The 21,420-nt window shown below is 41.1% G+C and overlaps 1 protein-coding gene across 1 annotated transcript in view; it reads left to right on the forward strand.

Annotated features, from left to right (window-relative positions):
* ARID2 (AT-rich interaction domain 2) overlaps positions 1 to 21,420 on the forward strand; it is a gene marked incomplete in the record, with an annotated part of 2,057,481 nt that overhangs the window by 1,754,734 nt on the left and 281,327 nt on the right. The window contains 1 exon segment of the mRNA XM_044061997.1: positions 18,277 to 18,476. Within this exon segment, the coding sequence (XP_043917932.1) occupies positions 18,277 to 18,476 (200 nt within the window).

Below are 21,420 nucleotides of genomic sequence, written 5' to 3' on the forward strand. Positions count from 1 at the left end.
CACCCAGACAGAGTACCACTCAGAACTAGCCCTTCCTTTATTCCCAAGGTGGTCATGGACACTTTCCTGAACCAAGCCTTACATTTACCTACCTACTTCCGTAAACCACAGAACCAGGGGGAAAGAATCCCTCACTCCTTGGATGTATACAGGTAACTTCACTACCACCTAGACAGAACTGTAACTTTCAGAAAATTAGAACAACTGTTTGTTTCCTTTACCTTAGGCACTCTGAAGGAGAATCAGTCTCCAAACTATCTCCAAGTGGATCTCCCACTGTGTATTTCCTTTTGTTATACCTACCATGGCAAAGATCCTTTTCCAAGTCCAGAGCAGGATTTGCCACTGTCATCTTCATGGCATCCTCTCTTTTTCTTAAGGCACCTACCACCCTCATCTCAGCTTTGTGAATCATCCCATAAGTCAGGACTGCAACACTAAGAACACAATATGGTTCTGTACACTTACCATAAATGTAGATGTTTGAGTATATTCACTGTTGGCGGTCTTCTTTCTCTCCCTCCATCCCCCCTGGTCTTACAGAACAGCTTTTTTCTTTGTCCTCCTCTTACAGAGGACCCTCTGCAGGGATGCCCTACAGGACTCCTTTCCTCTAACCTTGTCCCTTGCTTAAGGTTCATCTGTGGGACTCCTACCTTCTAGGTGCAAGAAGAAAATGATGTTATGACATCAGCGGTTTCCCTTTATACCCAACCATACTGACGTCTGGGTAGGGCATCTACCAGCCCAGGGAGGAAGGTTTTTTTTTACTCTGGTAGTCGGGATGACTAAGGGCTTCCGAAGCAGGAAATCCCATAAGTCAGGACTGCAGCAGTGAGTACACAAGCATCTATATTTGTGATGTGTACACAACTGTGCTTCCTTTACCCTGGTCCCTCCACCGGGGTCATCAAGAGTTGCTGTAATTCACGATTGGCCCTCGGGTCTCCTTTATGTTTAGCCCCCCCCCCATTACCCCAATCTCCAAATTTCTACAGAAAGCATCCCAGTTGAAGAGCACAATAGTCATTCCGCCTTTTTGGTCTCATCAGGTCTGGTTTCCCTCTCATCTTCTTTATTCACCTTGTATACTGAATCCACGTCTGAATCTATCTCACCCGACAGGGATGCAACATCCAAACATCAACAGCCAAATGGCATGATTTCTCCAGTTTCAGTGATGGCTAGACAGTCCAAGATTTCTTCCCCAGTTCAACAGATTCTTTTATCCTCCCAGAAGCTTTCCACCATGAAAAATTAACAAAAGTAAATGGAAAAGGTTTTTCAATTTGGGCCCTAAAGAGGGACCTGGATCTCTTCCCCTTCCCAGTTTCAGCAGTTCTCGATTTTTTTGCTTCCATTTTTAACCGGACAAACTATTCTACTGTTAAAGTTCAACTAGCAGCCATTTTAAATGTTCACACAGGAAAAGAATCATTCTTCCTTGGCTTTCTCGAGGTTGTGCAAGGCCTTCCTTAAAGGTACCCTTTAACTTAGGCCCACTAGTTAAAGCTCCTACTACCCCTTGGGATTTGACTGTTCTTTTACAGGCTCTTACCTAACCTCCAGCAGTGGGAGTTGATAATAAACAAGCCTTGTGCTAGTGTTTTGCAGCTAATTATTGTATAAATATGGCACTTTTTTGTTGATTATATAAAATTACAAAGTGCGTGCACCATGCATGGGGATTGCACATGGTCAAACTGCAAGTCTTCTAAGTAATTTACTTTGCTTAGAAATAAAGATTACATCTAAAATTTCTCATTAATCTGAACTAGATGGCACATCTTGTAACTTACACACAAGATCTTCTTCTCCGGTTAACTGATTTATAAGGCGCAGAATGAATTAATTGCTCTATTTTTCTAAAAAAAAAAAAAAAGCCCTATTTTTTTCTTAAACAAAAAAGTCTGTATAGGATATTAATAGAATACAATACTTATGCACTATAGGAAAACAACAAAAAAGGAACTTCAGCATTTTTTACATAGTCTTTTTCATTTTCTTAATCAAAATCCAAGGTGTAATTCCTTATGTCATATAATGTTGCATGCCATGTTTGTTTTTATCATTCCTACTGTAAACTTTTTCATTAATTAAATACGACATTCAATTTTATACTATTGATATACATGTAGAGTTATAGTAATTCCTTCCTTTATCTGCTGGCTTAACAATTAGTGCATGCCATTGTAATTTAAAGTTTAGCCAACTTTATTTTCATCATATACTTTAAAAACACTTAACACTTTTAACTTAGCAATGTTATAAAATATATTGTCACACTATTAAAATATAATAAATCAGGTTTGTAAGTTTCTTTAGCCAGATGAGATCTGTAATGTTAATCTGATTTTAAACATGGTCTGTAGAAGAGACTGAAGCCAGTGTAGGACATTTCTGTTTGACCGGAGTCTTTTTTTTTTTCCCCAAATAAATACATTCAATACAACATTTTGCATCTAATTCATTTTTTGTCAGTAGTTACCCAGGTCAAAACAATGTAAGTAATCAACTTTATCCCTGGAGACAGAATAGAAAGAACCACCAAGGAAACAATGCCAGATATATTATTGTATTAGACAACATTTTCCCTGTTTTCAGCAAACAGTATATCTGATCACCTATGTCAGTGAAACATTCTACTTTGTAGTCCTCCTTTGTTACAGTTCTGTCTTGTCATCAACAAGAAAGGTATCCCTTATTTTCTTCTTGAAATGTGGTTAGGTTTTCACTCCTCATGCCATTAATTCTAGGTTCTGAGTTTATACTATTAATGGTCTGTATTCTCTGTTCCCTTTTCGTCACTGGAGGTGTCAGTCCATTCTGTGCTGCATATTAGTTAAAAATACTAAGTGCGGGTGGACTTTTGTAGACAATTGCTTTCAGTTAGCTCATCCTTTCTGTGTGTAGTATCACAAACTATTCAGGTAGGTTGAAGAATTTAATTCTGTAAAATAGTGTGCTGTTCAAAGGGAAAACATAAGGCAGTTTAATGTTTGATTCTCGTGTGTATGTGTATACATATAATCAGTATTTATTTGTATATACGTATATAATTATATCATTAATGGCTGATGCAGTAAATCGATTAAAATATGAAATATGTCGACCATTTGTCATATCAACAGCAGAAATAATTGAAACCCGGTACATCAAAAAAGGTAACCAATGTCCTTTTCTTTTGTACAAACCAAATAGTGGTAATGGTGTTTTTTTTTTTTTTTTTTTTAAGATAAGGTGCACAATTAGGGGGAGAGGCAGGGTTAAGGTTCTATGGAAAGATCTCATAGAAAAGTGTGATTTTGTTAGGACTACTTGGGATGATATTCCACCATAGTAATGTGTGCAAACTCTAACCATGCACCTTACATTTTAAAAAAGCTTTCCATAAAGACATGTCGGACACACGCGCACTTGCTCACACTCTGTCTGGGTCTCTCTTTAAATCTATCCTCTTACCTGGCACTCTAACTTGCAGACACTCCCAGGTAAATTAAATCTATCCCCTGACCTGATCCTAACTATAATCCTAACATGCGCATACAGTAAGTCTGTCCTCTTACCTAACCCCTTCTCTAAGCAGCACACACACACTCCAAGTCCTAGCAAATATCCGCTTAACTTTGTCAACTAAATCGTCAATCTGTCGATCAGCTATTCACACAAACTGCAGCTTGCATAAACAGCACTGCACTTTACTGCCCAAAAAGGCATTCGACCAAGTGAAGTGTAACCATATACAGTGAGTATAAAAAGTTTACACACCCCTGTTAAAATGCCAGTTTTTTATAATATAAAAATGAGACAACAAATGATTTGAAAACTTTTCCCACCTTTAGTGTGACTTATAACTGGTGCAATTCAATTGCAAAACAAACAAGCCTGTTAGAGGAAAAAATATAAAAAATAAAAAGTACAATAAGCTGGTTGCATAAATGTGCACACCCTTAAACTAATACTTTGCTTAAGCACCTTTTGATTTAATTAACAGCATTCAGTCTTCTTGCTAGGAGTCTGTCAGCATGGTACATCTTGATTTGGGAATATTTGCCCACTCTTCCTTACAAAAGCGCTCCAAATCTGTCAGATTGCGAGGGCATCTCTTGTGCACAGCCCTTATCATGTCACCCCACAGAAGATTTTATATTGGATTTAGGTCTGGGCTCTGGCTGGGCCATTCCAAAACTTTAATTTTCTTCTGGTGAATCCATTCTTTTGTTGATTTGGATGAATGCTTGGGGTCATAGTCGTGTTGAAAGGTGAAATTCCTCTTTATCTTCAGCTTTCTAACAGACGCCTAAAGGTTTTGGGCCAGAAGTGACTGGTATTTGGAACTGTTCATAATTCCCTCCACCTTGACTAAAGCCCCAGTTCCAGCTGAAGAAAAGCAACCGCAAAGCATAATACTGCCACCACCATGCTTCACCGTGGGGATGGTGTTCTTTTGGTGATGCAAAGTGTTGTTTTTGCGCCAAACGTACCTTTTGGAATTGTGGCCAAAAAGTTCAACCTTGGTCTCATCAGACCATAACACATTTTTCCACATGCTTTGGGGAGACTTGATGAATTGTTTTGCAAATTTTAGTCAGGCCTGGATGTTTTTCTGTGTAAGGGAAGGCTTCCGTCTGGCAACCCTACCCTATAGGCCAGACATATTGTGAATACAAGAGATTGTTGTCACATTTAGTACACAACCAGTACTTGCCAAAAATTCCTGCAGCTTCTTCAGTGTTGCTGTAGGTCTCTTGGCAGCCTCCCTGACAAGTTTTTGTCTCGCCTTTTCATCAGTTTTAGAGGGACGTCCATTTCTTTGCAACGCCACTGTTGTCCCATATTTTCTTCACTTTTTGATGACTGTCTTCACTGTGTTCCATTATATATCCAGTGCTGTAGAAATGTTTTTGTATCCTTCTCCTGACTGATACCTATCAACAATGAGATCCCTTTGATGCTTTGTAAGCTCTATGCGAACCATGGCTTTTGTTGTAGCAGGCAATTGAGTAAATGTCAGGAAAATCCTACTAGCATAGCTGAACTTTATTTGGGGTTAATGAGAGTCTCTTTAATTGATGGCAGGTATGTACCCTATAAACTGAATGCTGTAATTAAAGCAAAAGGTGCTTCAACAAAGTATTAGTTTAAGGGTGTGCACACTTATGCAGCCAGCTTATGGTACGTTTTTTATTTTTTTGTATTTTTTCTCCTAACAGATCTGTTTGCTTTTCAATTGAATTGTACAGGTTATAGGTCACATTAAAGGTGGGAAAGGTTTTGAAATGATTTATTGCGGTCTCTTTTTTTATATCACAAAAAACTGGCATTTTAACAGGGGTGTGTACACTTTTATGTATAAAGTACAGGCCAAATTGTAGCTTGTAAAAGTTTTGTACATGAATAGCAGCTTTGTCATAAATTCCTTCATTGAGGATTGCATAATCTAACCTGAGCAAGGTGTACTTATTTTTGCAAGGGGAGTTATTTAAGAAGTGACTTTTGAAGAATGTATTAGAAAGATCTTGAAAAGCAAGATTTGGCTAGGACTGCTTGGTATGATATTAAAAGGTAGCTAAATGGCAGAATTGTCAGTTGTGGCAGATGGAACAAAAAAGAGAATAGAGCAGTAAAGTGATTGAAGCAGAACACTGGGGAGATCAACACCCTGATGTCTGCCCAGAGACATGAGGAAGAAGAATGGGAGGCTTTATGTTAAGACACATCTAGTAAGTTGGGATAGTATAATGGAACAGTAAGTAACTAATATTTTAAGGTTTTGAAGGTGACAAATCTTAACCTTTTTGGGTCAAAAATATTGATGGGGAGATTGCTGGAACAAACAGCATCTTGAATTAATTACAGAGATAAAGGGCTTTTTAACTAAACCAGGTAAAAATATCCTCAAGTGAAATGTTGCATATCTTCCACTAATAGTATCAAAGTTATATGAAACCAATGATGGATCTCAGTTATACAAGGAAGAGTTACTTGTATTTTGTTGTGATTTTGGAGTAAAACTTCTAACAGAGGAACAGCTGGAGCAGTTAAAGGCTCTGGTTAGTAGAGAGGAGGTATTTGGGGGGGGGGATTCTACAGAGAGAGAGTTATTTCACCAGGTATAAGTGAGTCAGTTTCATTTCGCTGAAAACTCATTTCATAGAAAAACTTACATCACTACAAATACAATGAATATAAAAAGTATACACACCCCTGTTAAAATGCCAAGTTTTTGTAATATAAGAAAATGAGACCACAATAAATCATTTCAAAACTTTTCCCACCTTTAATGTGACCTATAACCTGTACAATTCAATTGAAAAACAAATCTGTTTGGAGAAAAAAATATAAAAAATAAAAAAGTGCAATAAGCTGGTTGCATAAGTGTGCATACCCTTAAACTGATACTTTGTTGAAGCACCTTTTGATTTAATTACAGGATTCAGTCTTCTTGGGTACACACCTGTCATCAGTTAGAGACTTTGATTAACCCCAAATAAAGTTCAGTTGTCCTAGTAGGATTTTCCTGATGTTTACTCAGTTGCCTGCTACAGCAAAAGCCATGGTTCGCAGAGAGCTTACAAAGCATCAAAGGGGTCTCATTGCTGAAAGGTATATCAGTCAGGAGAAGGGTGCAAAAAAATTTCCACAGTATTGGATATACCATGGAACACAGTGAAGACGGTCATCAAAAAGTGGAGAAAATATTGGACAACAGTGATGTTGCAAAGAACTGAATGTCCCTCCAAAATTGATGACGAGACGAAAACTGGTCAGCGGGGCTGCCAACAGACCTACAGCAACACTGAAGGAGCTGCAGGAATTTTTGGCCAGTACCGGTTGTGTACTACATGTGACAACAATCTTCCATATTCTCCATATGGCTGGACTATGGGGTAGGGTTGCAAGACGGACGCCTTTTCTTACACAGAAAAACATTCAGGCCTGGCTAAAATTTGCAAAACACTACATCAAGTCTCCTAAAAGCATACAGGAAAATGTGTTATGACCTGATGAGACCAAGTTTGAACTTTTTGGTCACAATTCCAAAAGGTACATTTGGTGCAAAAACAACACTTCGCATCACCAAAAGAAGACCATCCCCACTGTGTAACATGGTGGTGGCAGTATCGTGCTTTGGGATTGCATTTCTTCAGCTAGAACTGGGGCTTTAGTCAAGATGAAGGGAATTATAAACAGTTCCAAATACCAGTCACTTTTGGCCCAAAACCTTCAGGTGGCTGCTAGAAAGCTGAAGATAGAGGAATTTCAGCTTTCAACATGACTATGACCCCAAGCATTCATCCAAATCAACAAAAGAATGGCTTCACCAGAAGAAAATTAAAGTTTTGGAATGGCCCAGACCTAAATCCAATAGAAAATCTGTGTAGTGACCTGAAGAGGGCTGTGCACAAGAGATGCCCTCACAATCTGACAGATTTGGACCGCTTTTGCAAGGAAGAGTGGGCAAATATTGCCAAGGCAAGATGTGCCATGCTGTAATTAAATCAAAAGGTTTGTTTGTGTCTTTCGGCTTTTCCCAGTTAGGGGTCGCCACAGTGGAACTCTTGTCCGCTAATGATTGGTAGTGGATCTTTACGTACTGGGTTACCAGCCCTGACGCAGAACCTTCAACGAAGGCACGCCCCATTCACGTATGCCTCCACACAGAAGACGCTCTAGCTGAGAATCGACCAGGACAACGTCTTGCTATGAGGCGACAAAGCTACCGCAGCACCACCACCGCAGTAATTTGCTTCAACAAAAATTTTGTCTAAGGGTGTGCACACTTAAGCAACCGGCTTATTGTGCGTTTATTTTTTATATTTTTTCCCCGAACAGATTTGTTTGTTTTTCAATTAAATTGTACGGTTATTGGTCTCATTAATGGTGGGAAAAGTTTTTAAATGATTTATTGTGGTCTCATTTTTTATATCACAATAACGTGGCATTTTAACAGGGGTGTGTACACTTTTTATATCCACTGTATAAGCCGTCCACACTCCCTTTCTTATATATACTAAATCCATGGTTGCACATCCTTGGAGCAAAGAAATAAAACACACACACACACACACACACACACACACACACACACACACACACACACACACACAGTGAATCAGTGCTGAAGTGAAAAAAATCTACAAATCTCTGGGTTCCTCATGATGCTGACCATTGCAGTCTACCCATACTCTGCTAGATTAATTTCCCTAATAACTCCTGTGATAAGAAATTACACCATCATATACTTTCTGTAGACTTCTACACTTGTCTGTGAAATGAGTTTTCAATTAAATTATTTTTTGTTCAGATGGGCTTTTCTATCTAAGTTTCAGTGAAATGGCATGGACCCATGTTTATGTATATCTAATTTTATGGGAACCATCTTCTCAGGAGTTGTCATCATTGACAAATGAAGTAATACTGACAAAAATTTCAGATAGTTGGAGAGAGGCGTTGATCTCTGTGATATTGAAAAAGGAGAACAATCCTCACATGAACCTTGCATTGGCCTTTATTGCTTCTTAATGTGAGCTATAAACATGTGTGTTGATCTCAGGCACTAAAGATGCACATAGGCTTTCAAAGGTAATACACAAATAACAGTTAGCATTTATCCAAGAGAGAGATTTGTCAATATGTTCAAAATGTTTACTTTAAGATGCCTTTTGGGGCAAAAACCCAGTTACGTTTCTTAACTTGGACACACAAAGAAATGTTTTAAGGAGTGGAGTTTTTTCGTCTTTTAGGGGAATTCTGGTTCCCACTGGGTTTACAGACATATTGAAAGAAATGTATAGAAACTAGTTGAAGTAAAAAGTTGGAGACCAAATCCTTGAGCTGTTCAGGATAAGCAGGGGACCCAACAAGACTGCCCATTGTCTGTCTTATATTTTATTTTCTACCTTTAGCCACTGGTCTGTAAAACTAAAAATAAAATAAAAACGCCACTACCAGGAGTAAACTGGACACTGGCTTTATTAGTAAATTGTTAAAAACATGAGCACTAAGTGCTTTCACCCTTCTTTATCACAGGGCTTAATCAAAGTAAAGCCATTTTCTGTAAAATTTGTTGCCATATATATTTTTGATTTAGTATTTATTGTATGGATTCTGGGGGGGGGGGGGGGGTTATACTATATTGAAAAAAAATTTTTTTTAAATCACCTTAAAGTCAAGGTTTCAGTATGTTAGAGACCCTCTGTAATGGTCACATGATTGTGACAGATTTAAATAAGCATTTTATGGAAAATGGCTTTACTCTGATAAAGCCCTGTGATAAAGAAGGGTAAAAGCACTTAGTGCTTGTTTTTAATAATTTACTAATAAATCGCGTATCGAGTTTACACCTGGCCGTGCGGTTTTTACTTTATTTTTTGATTTTGAGTGTTATTTACGGCCTGTAAAACTAACTCCATGTAACTTTGTGGGTGACTTAGTATAGTTAGGGGATCCAGAAAGACAGCGGAGACCTCTGATGGAAATGTTAAGGAAGTTTGGTAACTCTTCAGGTTATAAATTGAATAAAATCAAGACTTGCTCATTACCCGTCTTGCTGTCATACTTAAGACACTCTTATTTGGGGCTGCCTATATATCTCTGGTCATGACTCGCTCAAAAATTTTCTGCTACTGTTTTGTCAGAAGTGTATCAGACTAGTGAATGAGCTATTATCTGTAATATGTAATAAAACTTTTTCTGTCGGGCATGACATTTGCTCAAGCTATTCAAATGTATATTTTGTCTCATCTTTTGAATACTTCTCAAGCCTTTGTGATCATCTCTCCAGAAGGTCATTGTAAAAAACTAAACAAACAAGTTGCAGATTTCATGTGGTTAGGAGGACAGCACAGGTCTGTTGGTCAACAGTGGTGCTTCCTAAGAAGTTTATGGGACTGGGAGGACCTGATCTAGAATTTTATAGGCCCTGTCTTTGTTTTTAAATATGTTTATAATATGAGTAGATTAGACTGTGTGGCTGGGTGGAAAGATATAACACTTAAATCTAGTAGAAGTGGTTTACAACACCTGCACAGAGACATATTTATCAAGAAGAAAAGCAGAAGCAGGTCTGAGTTTCAAATCATGGAATCCCTGATTGGAACAGTCCAGTCACTTTTACAGAGATTTTGGTTGCAGGGTTGGAGTATCGAGCTGCAGGATATAAAATCAGTCCCATTTTAGGAGTTTTTTTGGGGGGGGGTTAAGGTGAGAAGATCACCTGATAGTTCAGTTGAAGATATTGAATTATTAAAAATTATTAAAGGCTGAGGAAGTTAAAGATTACTTTATGTTCTTTGAAGAATATTAATTGAATAACAGTGACAAGTTTAAGTTAAACTGGTGGCAAGTTTTAGGAAGGTTGTATCCTGCTAGACCAAAGAAATGAGCTAGGTCTTGTGCACTCATGTTTACAGGTAAAATAGGGGAAAAAATCCAAGAAAATTCATTTAATTAGAATACATACATTTTCGCTTAAATATTTCTCTAAATAGTCAAAGAAACTGAGTGCATATGAGAGCGAGAGATGGATATGCAGTTAGTAAGAAAAAGCTGAAAAATAATATAGTGTTTTGATGTAGATAGTGCTGCACTTTCCCAAAAATATTTTTGGCTTGCAGTGTCTGCATAAGTATTTTATATAACTCCTGTAGTACACTGGATCTTCCCAGTAGCTGACCTTGTTTGTTGACATTATGGAGAAAGGGGAAGTAGTTGACTGGAAACGTAAATTTGTTTTATGCAAAAAGTTAATTTAAATTTAGATAAGAGCTACAAAAATTAATTTGGTAGGTTGAACCTGAGCTCAGTATACTTTTGTTGCTATCAGAATGCAGCTATGAGGATTAAAAATGCTGAAGGTGCTTAATTAAAAAGTTGTATTTGTGTAAAAGTAAAATCTCACCCACTGAAAGTGGTCGAATTACTTTGAATAGCATATGAAAATAGAAGATACACATGCTGTAACCCACGATAAAAAAGGTGGGCCCTATGGATATATCATTTTAGTCTAATTTATCAGTATAGGGAAGGATACAAGCCTGTAGTTAGGTAAAAGCTAAAAAGTCTCTCTGCATGCTTACTGTTCCCCAGATTTAAGGAAAATTAAATACTGCAGTAGATGAAATTGTTTGCAAATTGAGGATCTTGAGTTGGCAGCATACCTGCCACCTCTAAGTGCAAGAAATCTGGGCAAAGCCTGACAAAATGGGGAGACAGAGACCCAAAATAGGGGCATATTTTAAATATTGCTCTTATACATAGCTCTCAACCTTCCATCTCCAAAATGAGGAACACTACCCCTCATAATGTGGAACAAATGGGCAAAATGTGGAACACATACTAATGGTTTACTAACAACTTCAACTAGGAAGGTAATAGGATGGTTCAAATATGCTGGTTTTACTTATAAAGAAGATCTTTTAATGACTTAATATGATTAATTTCTATTTATAATGGATTTCACTTAAAAAATTCCTAACACTGAATGTATGACAGTCTTTCAATGTGGAACTTTGAGGAACGTGAACTTTTTAAGACCCCAAATGAGGTACGTTCCTCGTAATGGGGTACACTTGAGAGGTATGCTCTTATAAACTTAAAATGTTGCTAGAGTAATAGAGTTGTTTCAACATACATTTTCTGAAGGATATGATGTCTGAAACTCAAATGTATGTCATTATTTAATAACTTCAGCCCTCAGTTCATCCCATTGATTTGCCAGACCACCACAAATTTTGAGGAACAGACCAAAATATGAGCCAAAAATCTGGGCATTCTGCAAAAATCTTTAAAGTTGAGAAAGTGTGGTTGGCAGGCTGTTGTCTGTTTTTCATTTGGTTTATTCTGGCAAATTAATTCAAATATGTAGGCAAGTTGCAGGATATTTGCAGAGTCAGAAATTGTGAGACAGAAATTGTGACATGCAGAGCCACATTTCTTTTTTGATTTGTTTATATCTGAGTTTTGTAATCAAGTTTATACTTAAGCTACACAAAAATAGCATAGATTTTTTTTTTATCATCTATGAAGAAAACCAATGCTGTTTAGTGCTGCTACACATCTGTACATTAGATGCAATGTTTAGTGAAGTGCAAAGTTAGTTTGGCTTACCTTTGTTTGCTATCCAGAAATACAAGATCTGAAGTAGTTTATTTCATTTGATCTTCAACCTGTGGGTTTTCAGATCCAACACAGCCATTTTTTTCCAGCTACGGCTCCATGCTCTTCCCCTTACCCACAACGCCCCTGTCTCCCTTCAGATCTCATTTGCCACCTGAGAGGAAGCAGCATGGTCCAAGCTCCTTGCAGTTTACAGCGTAAAAAACTCTAATTTTTGATACCTTTCTAGCTAGCCTTCTTATTTCTAACCTTTTCTGTACCTTCACAGGTTTATCATAGCTGTGTTCTGGTAGGCATTTCTATCTTCTTCCCTCTTTTCTTTCTCTTGATTGTGTGTGTGTATAGCTTGAATGGGCTAAGGCATGGCAGATGCCCCAAAGCCTGGGTTCAAGAGATGCACAGTGTGTGGCCATAAGCTTTCCCCGGCAGATGGCCACACTCTGTGTGTGGTTTGTTTGGGGGGGGTGGTTCACCTCCAGTCTGTCTGTCCTATTTGCTCTGGGTTTAACCCTAGAGCTCTTAAGGACAGGCGGGACAAACTTATTGTGAAGGGCCTATTGCCCTGCACTGCTGAGACGGACGTCCCACCTTCTCCTGCCAAGAAAGCAGCAACTGCTGCTTTGTCTCTCTCTTCCTCAGAATCTGGGGCTCACTCTCCCGCCAAAAGGCCCGGGGAAGGGGATACAAGCGCTCTCCTGACCGCCCGTCTGAGGCTGGCCCCAAGCCGAAGACTAAGCCTGTTTCCAGGCCTGTTTCACCTCGGCTTGGGTCCCCAAGGTTCTCCCCTGAGCCCGAGGTTATCATTAGCTGGTCGCTCCCTAAGCCCTTTCCCCACCGGCTCTCCCAGCCCACTTCAGTGGCATCCTCCCGCTCCACCAGGAGCCTTTTGGAAGCGGAGATGGACAAGATGATGTGGAGATTTATCCACACTCAAATCCAAATGGGGTCTTGCCAGGGCCTTCTCCCACTGGAGCAGGCACCTTCCAACCAGTTTTCAGACCCATTACTCCTTCTCCGATCTGACCGGCGGTGTCAGAGCTGTTGGAGTCGAGGGGTCGGTACCTGTTGTGCCGTGTACCTTGACACCGGCCAGTGTCCTGAGTGTGTCGGATCCGAGCTCTCTGAGCCGTAGCACCGAGTCGGATCCGAGGTGGTGTTCTCTGCTCCGAGCTTGTCTGAGAGAAGCATCCTTCTCGGCATCTCGGCTCCTAGAGGCTCTGCTCCGACTCCCTGGTCAGATCAGGGAGTAGCAACTTCTGTCATTTCAGCCCAGAAGGTCCATTCCCCCTCTGCATTCGTCATGGTGGAGAGAGTTCTCGCAGGGTCAAGGCCTCTATTGGTCTTCAGAGTCCGTCCAGACCCCCCTGGTCTTGAGTGCAGATCCACCATCTTGCCCTCTCAGGGGAAACCCGTAGCCATAATGCTCCAGGACGTTCCGACCTTGGAACAACCCGCTTGCGAGACCTCACCAAATAGCTTTCCTGAGGAGCCCCCCCGCCCGCAAGCATACGTGTAAAAGGAGGCACTTGGACTCTCCTCCAGAGTCTCTCAGAGAAGACCCGGACCTGGATAAATAAGAAGGTTCCCCAAGATCACCCCCCCCCGAGGATATCTCCTGGAAATCCTCCGCCAAAGAGGTGGGTGGTCTGCCCCAAAACCGACCTCAGAGTCTGTTTCTGGAGGCATTCGGCTCAGGCCCGTCTACCTCTTGGGTGTCCCCTCCTGCCTATCCACTCATGGATTTGATTACATCTACGGCATGGAAGGAGCCGGACACTGTATAGCCCAAGCTCCCAGACAAGGTCCTGAGCCCCCCCCCCCACCCGCTGACAAACTACACTGGCACAAGGGGTCCCCTGTAGATGCTATGCTGGTGGAGGCAGCCACCAAGAAGGAACTTGCCCAGGAGAGTTCCACAGTCCACCCACCTGACCGAGAGTCGAGGACGTTGGATCGCTTTGGGAAGCGAGTCTGTTTCAGCGATCTTATGTGTGAGGGAGCTGAACTACATGGCGCATGTTATTCAACTCCAGAGAGACCTGGTCAAGGAAGTCCCGGAGTCGACCCCAGGGTCCATGTCGGCAGAGGACAAGAAGACATTCGATGCACGAATAGCCACCCTAAAATCTGTAGCCAACATGTCTATGCGTTTGCTCTCCCATGCCGCAGAGGGAGCCGCACGGGTGGTGGGGTCAGGCGTTGCCATCCGGTGTCATACCTGGCTCTGCTTTTGTCAGTTCTCGGAGCCCCTCAAAGGGTCTTTCTCCAATGCCCCTTTTGATGATTCCTCCCTCTTTGGGAAGACAGTCGGAGAAACTTTATTCCAGATTGAGAAGGACAGGAAGATGGTGTCTGCCGTTGGGGTTCCCTTCTCCCCTCCTCAAAGGTCCTTTTCCAGGAACCAGCGAGACCAGAAAAAGATGTGGTTTCGAAAGTCTTAGGCGTTTTCCCGGGAAGCTCAGGACTCACTGTCCCCAAGAGGCAGAGGCAGATAGGACAGACGCCGCCCTAGAGGCAGAGGGGCTCCTAGGAATTTCGGGTCCCGAGAACCTTTCTTGGATAAACCCAGGCAGCAACTCTGAAGGGTTGCCTTTCTCTCCATTTCTGGAGGCAGTCAGGGATCGTTTGTTGCTTCATCCACTAGCATGGAAGTCCATCATTGCATATCAGTGGGTGTTGTGTGTCATATCCAGGGGATATCCCACCCCCTTCCACTGAAAACCTCCCGGACATTCCACCCACACAGCGGGAGGTAGCAGTAGTTCAGGTAGAATCACTACTGAGAAAATGAGTCATCCAACCAGTCCCCCAAGACCAGTCCAGATCCGGGGTTTATTCCAGGTTCTTTTTAATGCCATAAAAGACTGGGGACCTCGGACCAATATTGGATCTGTCCCAGTTGAACCTGTCTGTAACCAAGACAAAATTCCGGATGGTCACGATTCAGTCTATTCTGCCTTATTTACAGGATATAGACTGGATGTGCTCGATCGACCTCCAGGATACATACTATCACATCAAGACGCACAGGCACTCCCTGAGGTTCCTTCGCTTCCAACTGTGAGCCAGTCATTACCAATTTTGAGCCCTCCCCTTCTGTCTCACCACAGCCCCCCAGGTGTTTACCAAGGTAATGGCAGTGGTAGCGGCTCACCTGAGGTTTCAGGGCATTCAGGTCTTTCCGTGCCTAGATGATTGGCCCCCGCAGAGCATCTACTACGTCAGGCCAGGAACTCCTTTCTTCAGTTAGCCAACAAGTTGGGCATCACGATCAACATGAACAAGTTTGCTCTCCAACCGGTCCACGTTCTAGATTTCATTGGGGCATGGCTGGACACAATACAATCACAGGTGTTTCTCACTTCAGACAGGTTATGCAGCTTCAGGCTATATGTCTTACACATCCTTCAGAACCAGTTACCAACAGCGGAAGTGGTGTTAAGAGCTTTAGGTTCTATGGCGGTGACGATAAATCTTCTCCCCATGGCACGCCTTCATATGAGAGTACAGCAGTGGACTCTAGCAGTACAGTAGTCGCTTTTAGAACTTCCCTTATCCTTCCCTGTGAGAATTTCAGAAGTGTGCAAGGACTCCCTTTGGTGGTGGATTTGGTTCCCGGATCTACTGAAGGGCTGTCCCTTTCAACCCCCTTTACCCCAAATCATGGTGACCACTGATGCCTCCCTACTTGGGGGGGGGGGGGGGCAGGGCTCGGGAAGGACAGTCCAAGTCACTTGGTTCCCTTCCAAGACCTATCTGCATATCATTGTTCTAGAAATGAGAGCGGTTCTTCTTGCATTGCAGGCCCTCCATGCTCATCTTCCTCTGGGAACGATTTGCAATTCAGACGGACAACATGTCAAAGGTCTGGGTATATCAACAAACAGGGGAACCAGATCTTATCCCTTATGTCGACAGGTCATGAGAGTGTGAGAATGGGCGATCTCCACCGGCCATTTTCTGGTGGCAATGCACATCGTGGGGCGGTTCAACATTTTAGTGGTCCGGCTCGGCAGATCTATCTTGATGCCTTACGAGATGCCTTGTCTCTGAAGTCTTCAGTAGCGGAGCAGTTCTTCTTAAAGTGTGGTCGTCCTTGCTGCGATGTCTTTGTGTCTCCTTCCAATGTGAAATGCAATGAGATTTTCTCTCTGAACCCCCCTCTGGGGGAAGTTCCTAGAGATGCTCAGATTCATGCTTGGCCTCCTGGGCTTTTTTATGCTTATCCCCCTCTTACCCTCATGTCGAAGTTTCTGCAGGAAGCCTGAAGGCCTGGGAGCACTGTGATCCTCATAGCCCCATTCTGCCCTCAGGTTTGGTTTCCCTAACACACGTCTCACCTAGTTGTTCCACCATGGATCTTGGATCCGCTCCCAAATCTGCTCTCTCGTCCCTCTGGGATTCCTCACCCAGATCTGGACAGCCTGAAGCTCACTGCTTGGCTGTTCCAGTTCCCATGATTCTTAGGATTCCCAGTCTATCTTCTCCTGTTAAATCCATTCTGGTGGCGGCTCATAAATCGTACACCAGGAAAGTTTATCGTAGTAAATGGAAACGTTTTTCTGTTTGGGCCATAGAGAGGTCTTCCTTTCACTGCACCACTTTCAGCAGTCTTAGATTTCCTAGCTACCATTTTTCATCAGGGTGCTAGTTCCTCTACAGTGAAAGTTCAGCTAGCCACCATTTCTAACGTTCATGTTGGAATAGACATGTCTTCGCTGGCTTTCTGCTAAACTTTGTAAGACCTTCCTCAAAGGTGCCTTTCTTTTCAGACCTCAGGTTAAGGACCCCAACCCTCCGTGGAACCTTACTTTGTTGTTGCAGGCATTGGTTTCTCCCCCCTTTGAACCTGCGGCTTCTGTGGATCTACAAATTTTGACCTGGAAGACTGCCTTCTTGGTTGCCATCACATTTGCTTGAAGGGTGTCGGAGCTTCAAGCTTTCTATCAAAACCCCTTACATGATCTTTCATAAAGATAGAGTATCACTACGCACTAACCCATCCTTCCTTCCCAAGGCAGCTTCGGAAGTCAATATAAATCAGATTATTAATTTACCAGTATTTTTTCCGAACTACCAGAACAAAGGGGAATACAAATTACATTTACTGGACGTACATAGGCAGTTGAGGTTTTATCTGCACAAGACTAAACCTTAACGCAAGTCTGATCAGCTTTGTGTGTCCTATGCCAAGCCCTTCTTTGGTAAACCTGTCTCAAAAGTGACTATTGCTCGCTGGATTTCACAGTGCATTGGCCGGGTTTATTCAAATAGAGGTTTCTCTCTTCCAAGAAAAGTAAAGGCTCATTCAACCTGATCTGTGGCTACGTCAGTGGCTTTTTGGTCTAGGGTGGATGATTGTTCAGCTGCTACTTGGGCCTCATCTCATACTTTTATCTTTCATTATATACTGGATTTGGTCGCTAGGAGTAGAGCATCCTTTGGTTCTGTGGTGCTCCGGAATATCCTTCCACGAGGGCCTCCCAAGAGTTAGGTAGCTGGGGAATCTGTCCCACAGGTTGAAGATCAAATGAAGTAAACTACTTCAGATAAACAAGTTATGCACTCACCATAACATTCCATCTGAGTAGTTCTACTTCAGTTGTCTTCAGCCATTACCCCCCTCCTTCCCCCTAACCTTATCCTTTGGGATTTGATATGTCCTTTGTACCGGACAATTGTTGCTGGGGTTTTTGGTTCTGTTGGGGCTAAAGCTCTTTTGTGATGTTGGTGTTGGAGGATAAGGTGTTAGGTCGAGTATCTGTTGTATGTTAGGCAGCAAACTCGATCTGAAGGGAGAAGGGAGACAGGGGCATTATGGGTAAGGGGAGGGGCTTGGAGCTCGGAGCCGTAGCTGGAAAAAGTGGCCGTGTCTGATCCAGTATGGATCTGAAGACCCACAGGTTGAAGACAAATGAAGTAGAACTACTCAGATGGAATTTTATGGTGAATACATAACTTCTTTTTCAAATATTTTTGTGCTACTCTAATGTTCAGCTGGCTAAAAGCTGAATGTAGTTGGCCTGCTTAAATGTTAGAAAATTAATTTACTACAAAATAATAATTCTACAGTAATATTCTTTGCATTTACCATGTTGTGTCTGCTTGTGTATATCTACATGTATTATGGCTGAGCAAACTGTTTTTACTTTGTAGGAGTGTCTTTCCAAACCACACAGTAAAGAGAGTAGAGGATGCGAATAGCAATGGGCAGGCTCACATACATGTAGTGGGAGTGAAAAGGAGAACCTTACCACTCCCTATACAGATGTACTACCAGCAGCAGTCGACCTCTTCTGTAAGTGGTGTCCGGGTTGAAACATCTTCAGATACTTCTCAGACATCACCTGCAACAGGTGGGAACATTTTATTCTGTACAGTTAATTTTTGTATGGCAAGCAGGAACTTTCTTTTAAAGGATAAGAAAAACTTTAACAACTTTCAGTTAAATCCCATTTTCTTCAGTGATGAAGTTTCTTTAATTTTGTTGTGTTTTAGTCTATACCATTAGTTTTAAAAAGTAGATCACACATTGTAAGCAATTCTTTGCAGATTCCAGGTTTGCATACATAAGTGTCCCAAGAAGAAGATCCGCAAATGCAAATTGGTTGGTTACACAGATGGACCTTCTACCATCAAGTGTAAGGACTTCATGATCATATTTTTTCAGAGGTCTTCACAGTCATTCATATCGTTCAAGCTACTCATTTCTAAGTCATTGTCTAAAATAGAGAAAATGTTTGTTGCCCCCTTAATCTACCTTGTTGTTGAACTGACTTTTTCTTTATTGAAGCTTGGTTTCTTTATTGTAGACTTTTTTCGTGCTTGTTTCAAATAATTTTCTTTATACACAACTAGTACAGTTTGGTTTAATTTCTCCAAGTTTCTTGGGTTTCTGATACCATGACTGGAATGGACCCCATTCCTAAGTCAAAGTATATTAAAGTTCATGAGATTAGTATTGTTTCAGTATTTGTTAGCCTGAAGTGCTCTTTGCAGCACCCTCAGTGTGCCCAGAGTTGACTTCTCCTGCAATTCTTGCTGAGTTTACATGCATCAGTAACTTATCGAAGTACGATTGTAAATTTTTTTTTTCAGACCTGTCCAAGTGCCATTCTTTCACAGTGCCCTAATTTCTGCCTGTAAATCCTGGTACTTTATAACTGTGTCTTTCTGTACATAAGACACTGTAGTCACTAGGTGTAGCAGTTTCAGTGATCAAGGCTACTTTCTTTTTTTCATGGACTACTGTATCTGGTTTTCTCTAATCTGTTTTTTGAACTTTTAGTAATAGGTGATCTCATGTGATATAAACTTCATTTTCTATAATGCTTTGTGGTTCATGTTTCCAATGCTTCTCAGTTACTTCAGTGTTATAATATTTGCATAATCTCTGATGCAACAGTCTTTCCACATTATTATGCCTTTCAGTGTACAGTCCTCCTGCCATTAGTATATCACACCCAGCAACAAGATGTGTGACCATTTCCAATTCTGTTTTACAAACTTGCATTTGTCTGTTTCTCCCACATGTTCAGTCGATTTTGTAAACCATCGTGTACATAGTCAACTATCCTGGGCCGCCAATATTAACCTTTTCATTGTTTGGTTTAAATTCATCTCTCCTTAACCATTCTTGTGTTCAGTCCTGATCAGCATGAGGTTGTCCCAAGAGTCTTCCTTCTCCTTGCAACTTAATTTATGCATTTTCCACATTTCTTGCCTTCTCATCTGATCCTTCACTTTATATTCTTCTGTTTTTTTGGCACATTTGGTTGCAGCATGGTTTTTATCTACTTTGTGTTTAATTTCCATTCCCTCTTGACATGAATATGCTTCTGGCAAACTATTCTGGGAAGTCCTCATAGACTTATTCTCCTCATGTTTTAAAACTTTCAGTATGTTTGAATCTTGAGAGGTCAGCAGATATGTATGTAGTCCTATGATTGCAGATCTGTACATGTAATCATTTTCAAGGAGGCCCATACTTCCTTCAGAATAGGGAATATATAATCTTGGTATACACTCATCTTCCACGGTGGTGCAGCAGTAGTGTTGTTGCCTCACAGCAAGAGGTTCTCCCGTTCGATTCTCGGCTTGGGTTGGGAATGCCTTTTGTGTGGAGTCTGCATGTCCTGTCCGTGGTCGAGTGGGCATTCGAAAGACATGCGTTGAATGGGCGTGCCTTCATTGAAGGTTGGGCATCGGGCTGGCAACTCGACACCATAAAAACCAACTGCCAATCATTAGCGGACCGGAGTTCCACTGTGGCGACCCCTAACCGGGAAAAGCCAAAAGACAAACAAACAATATGATAAACATGGAACATTTTTTCTTGTTTTTCTGTCCAACTGATCCAGTACTGTTTAGGCCAGCCAATCACTCCAAAACTGTAAGCTAGGACAATTAGAGCAAATAGATGTATAGCTTGGACTTTTCCTAGATGTCAATGTTGTTGTCAGTATTAATTTTAATCTTCTAAAGTATTCCTTACCAAGTTTTATTCACATTTGTTCGTGTTTTATTGTTGATCCTTCATCAATTCCCAAATATTTATACTCTCCCTCTTGCTCAAGTTATTTTATAATACATTCATTCCCCCGACCGAGATTTTCTTGGTGCTGCAGCTTTCCTGCTTTAAAGATTGCTTTTGCACATTTATCAAGACCAAATGACATTCTTATATCATCTGAGAAAGTTTTGACCACTTGTAGTTATGCTTTCAGTTCCTCATCTGGTGGAACTGTAGAGTTTTAAATCATCCACAAGAAGAAGATAAGTCTTTACACTTTGTTTTTTGGGAGCCAAACTGTAGCCATGACCTTATCTGATAAGTAGACAGCTTAATGGGTTCAGGGCTAGACAAAAGAGCAGTGGTAAAAGTCACCCTAGAATATCCCCCTTTGAATTTTTATCCCTGAAATAATAATTTGACCTTTATCGTGGCTTAACTGCAGAAGTGGTTTGCCACCGTTTCATGGTGGTTGTAATTTGATCCATCATTGTAGAGTGTATATTATACATTTGTAGATGGTCTTTTATTAACGAATGTGGGATGCTGTCATAGGAGTTTTTTGCCGTTTGCCCAAGCCATGACTTTAACAATAAATGATCCTTTGTTCCATATGGCTTTCTTTTGTTACCCTTTTGTTCTAGTGCCATGATAGAGTTTTCTTCTAAATGACTATAAACTCTGTTGGTATCTATTCCAATGTATAGTTTGTATATCATTGGAAGGCAAGTTGTTGGTCTGTAGTTTTTAGGACAGCTTGTAGGTTCGCTGTTAAGGAGGAGTATTGT

Source organism: Protopterus annectens, chromosome 2.part1, assembly GCF_019279795.1.
Source record: "Protopterus annectens isolate FY-2018-M chromosome 2.part1, PAN1.0, whole genome shotgun sequence".
NCBI classification, from domain to species: domain Eukaryota; kingdom Metazoa; phylum Chordata; order Ceratodontiformes; family Protopteridae; genus Protopterus; species Protopterus annectens.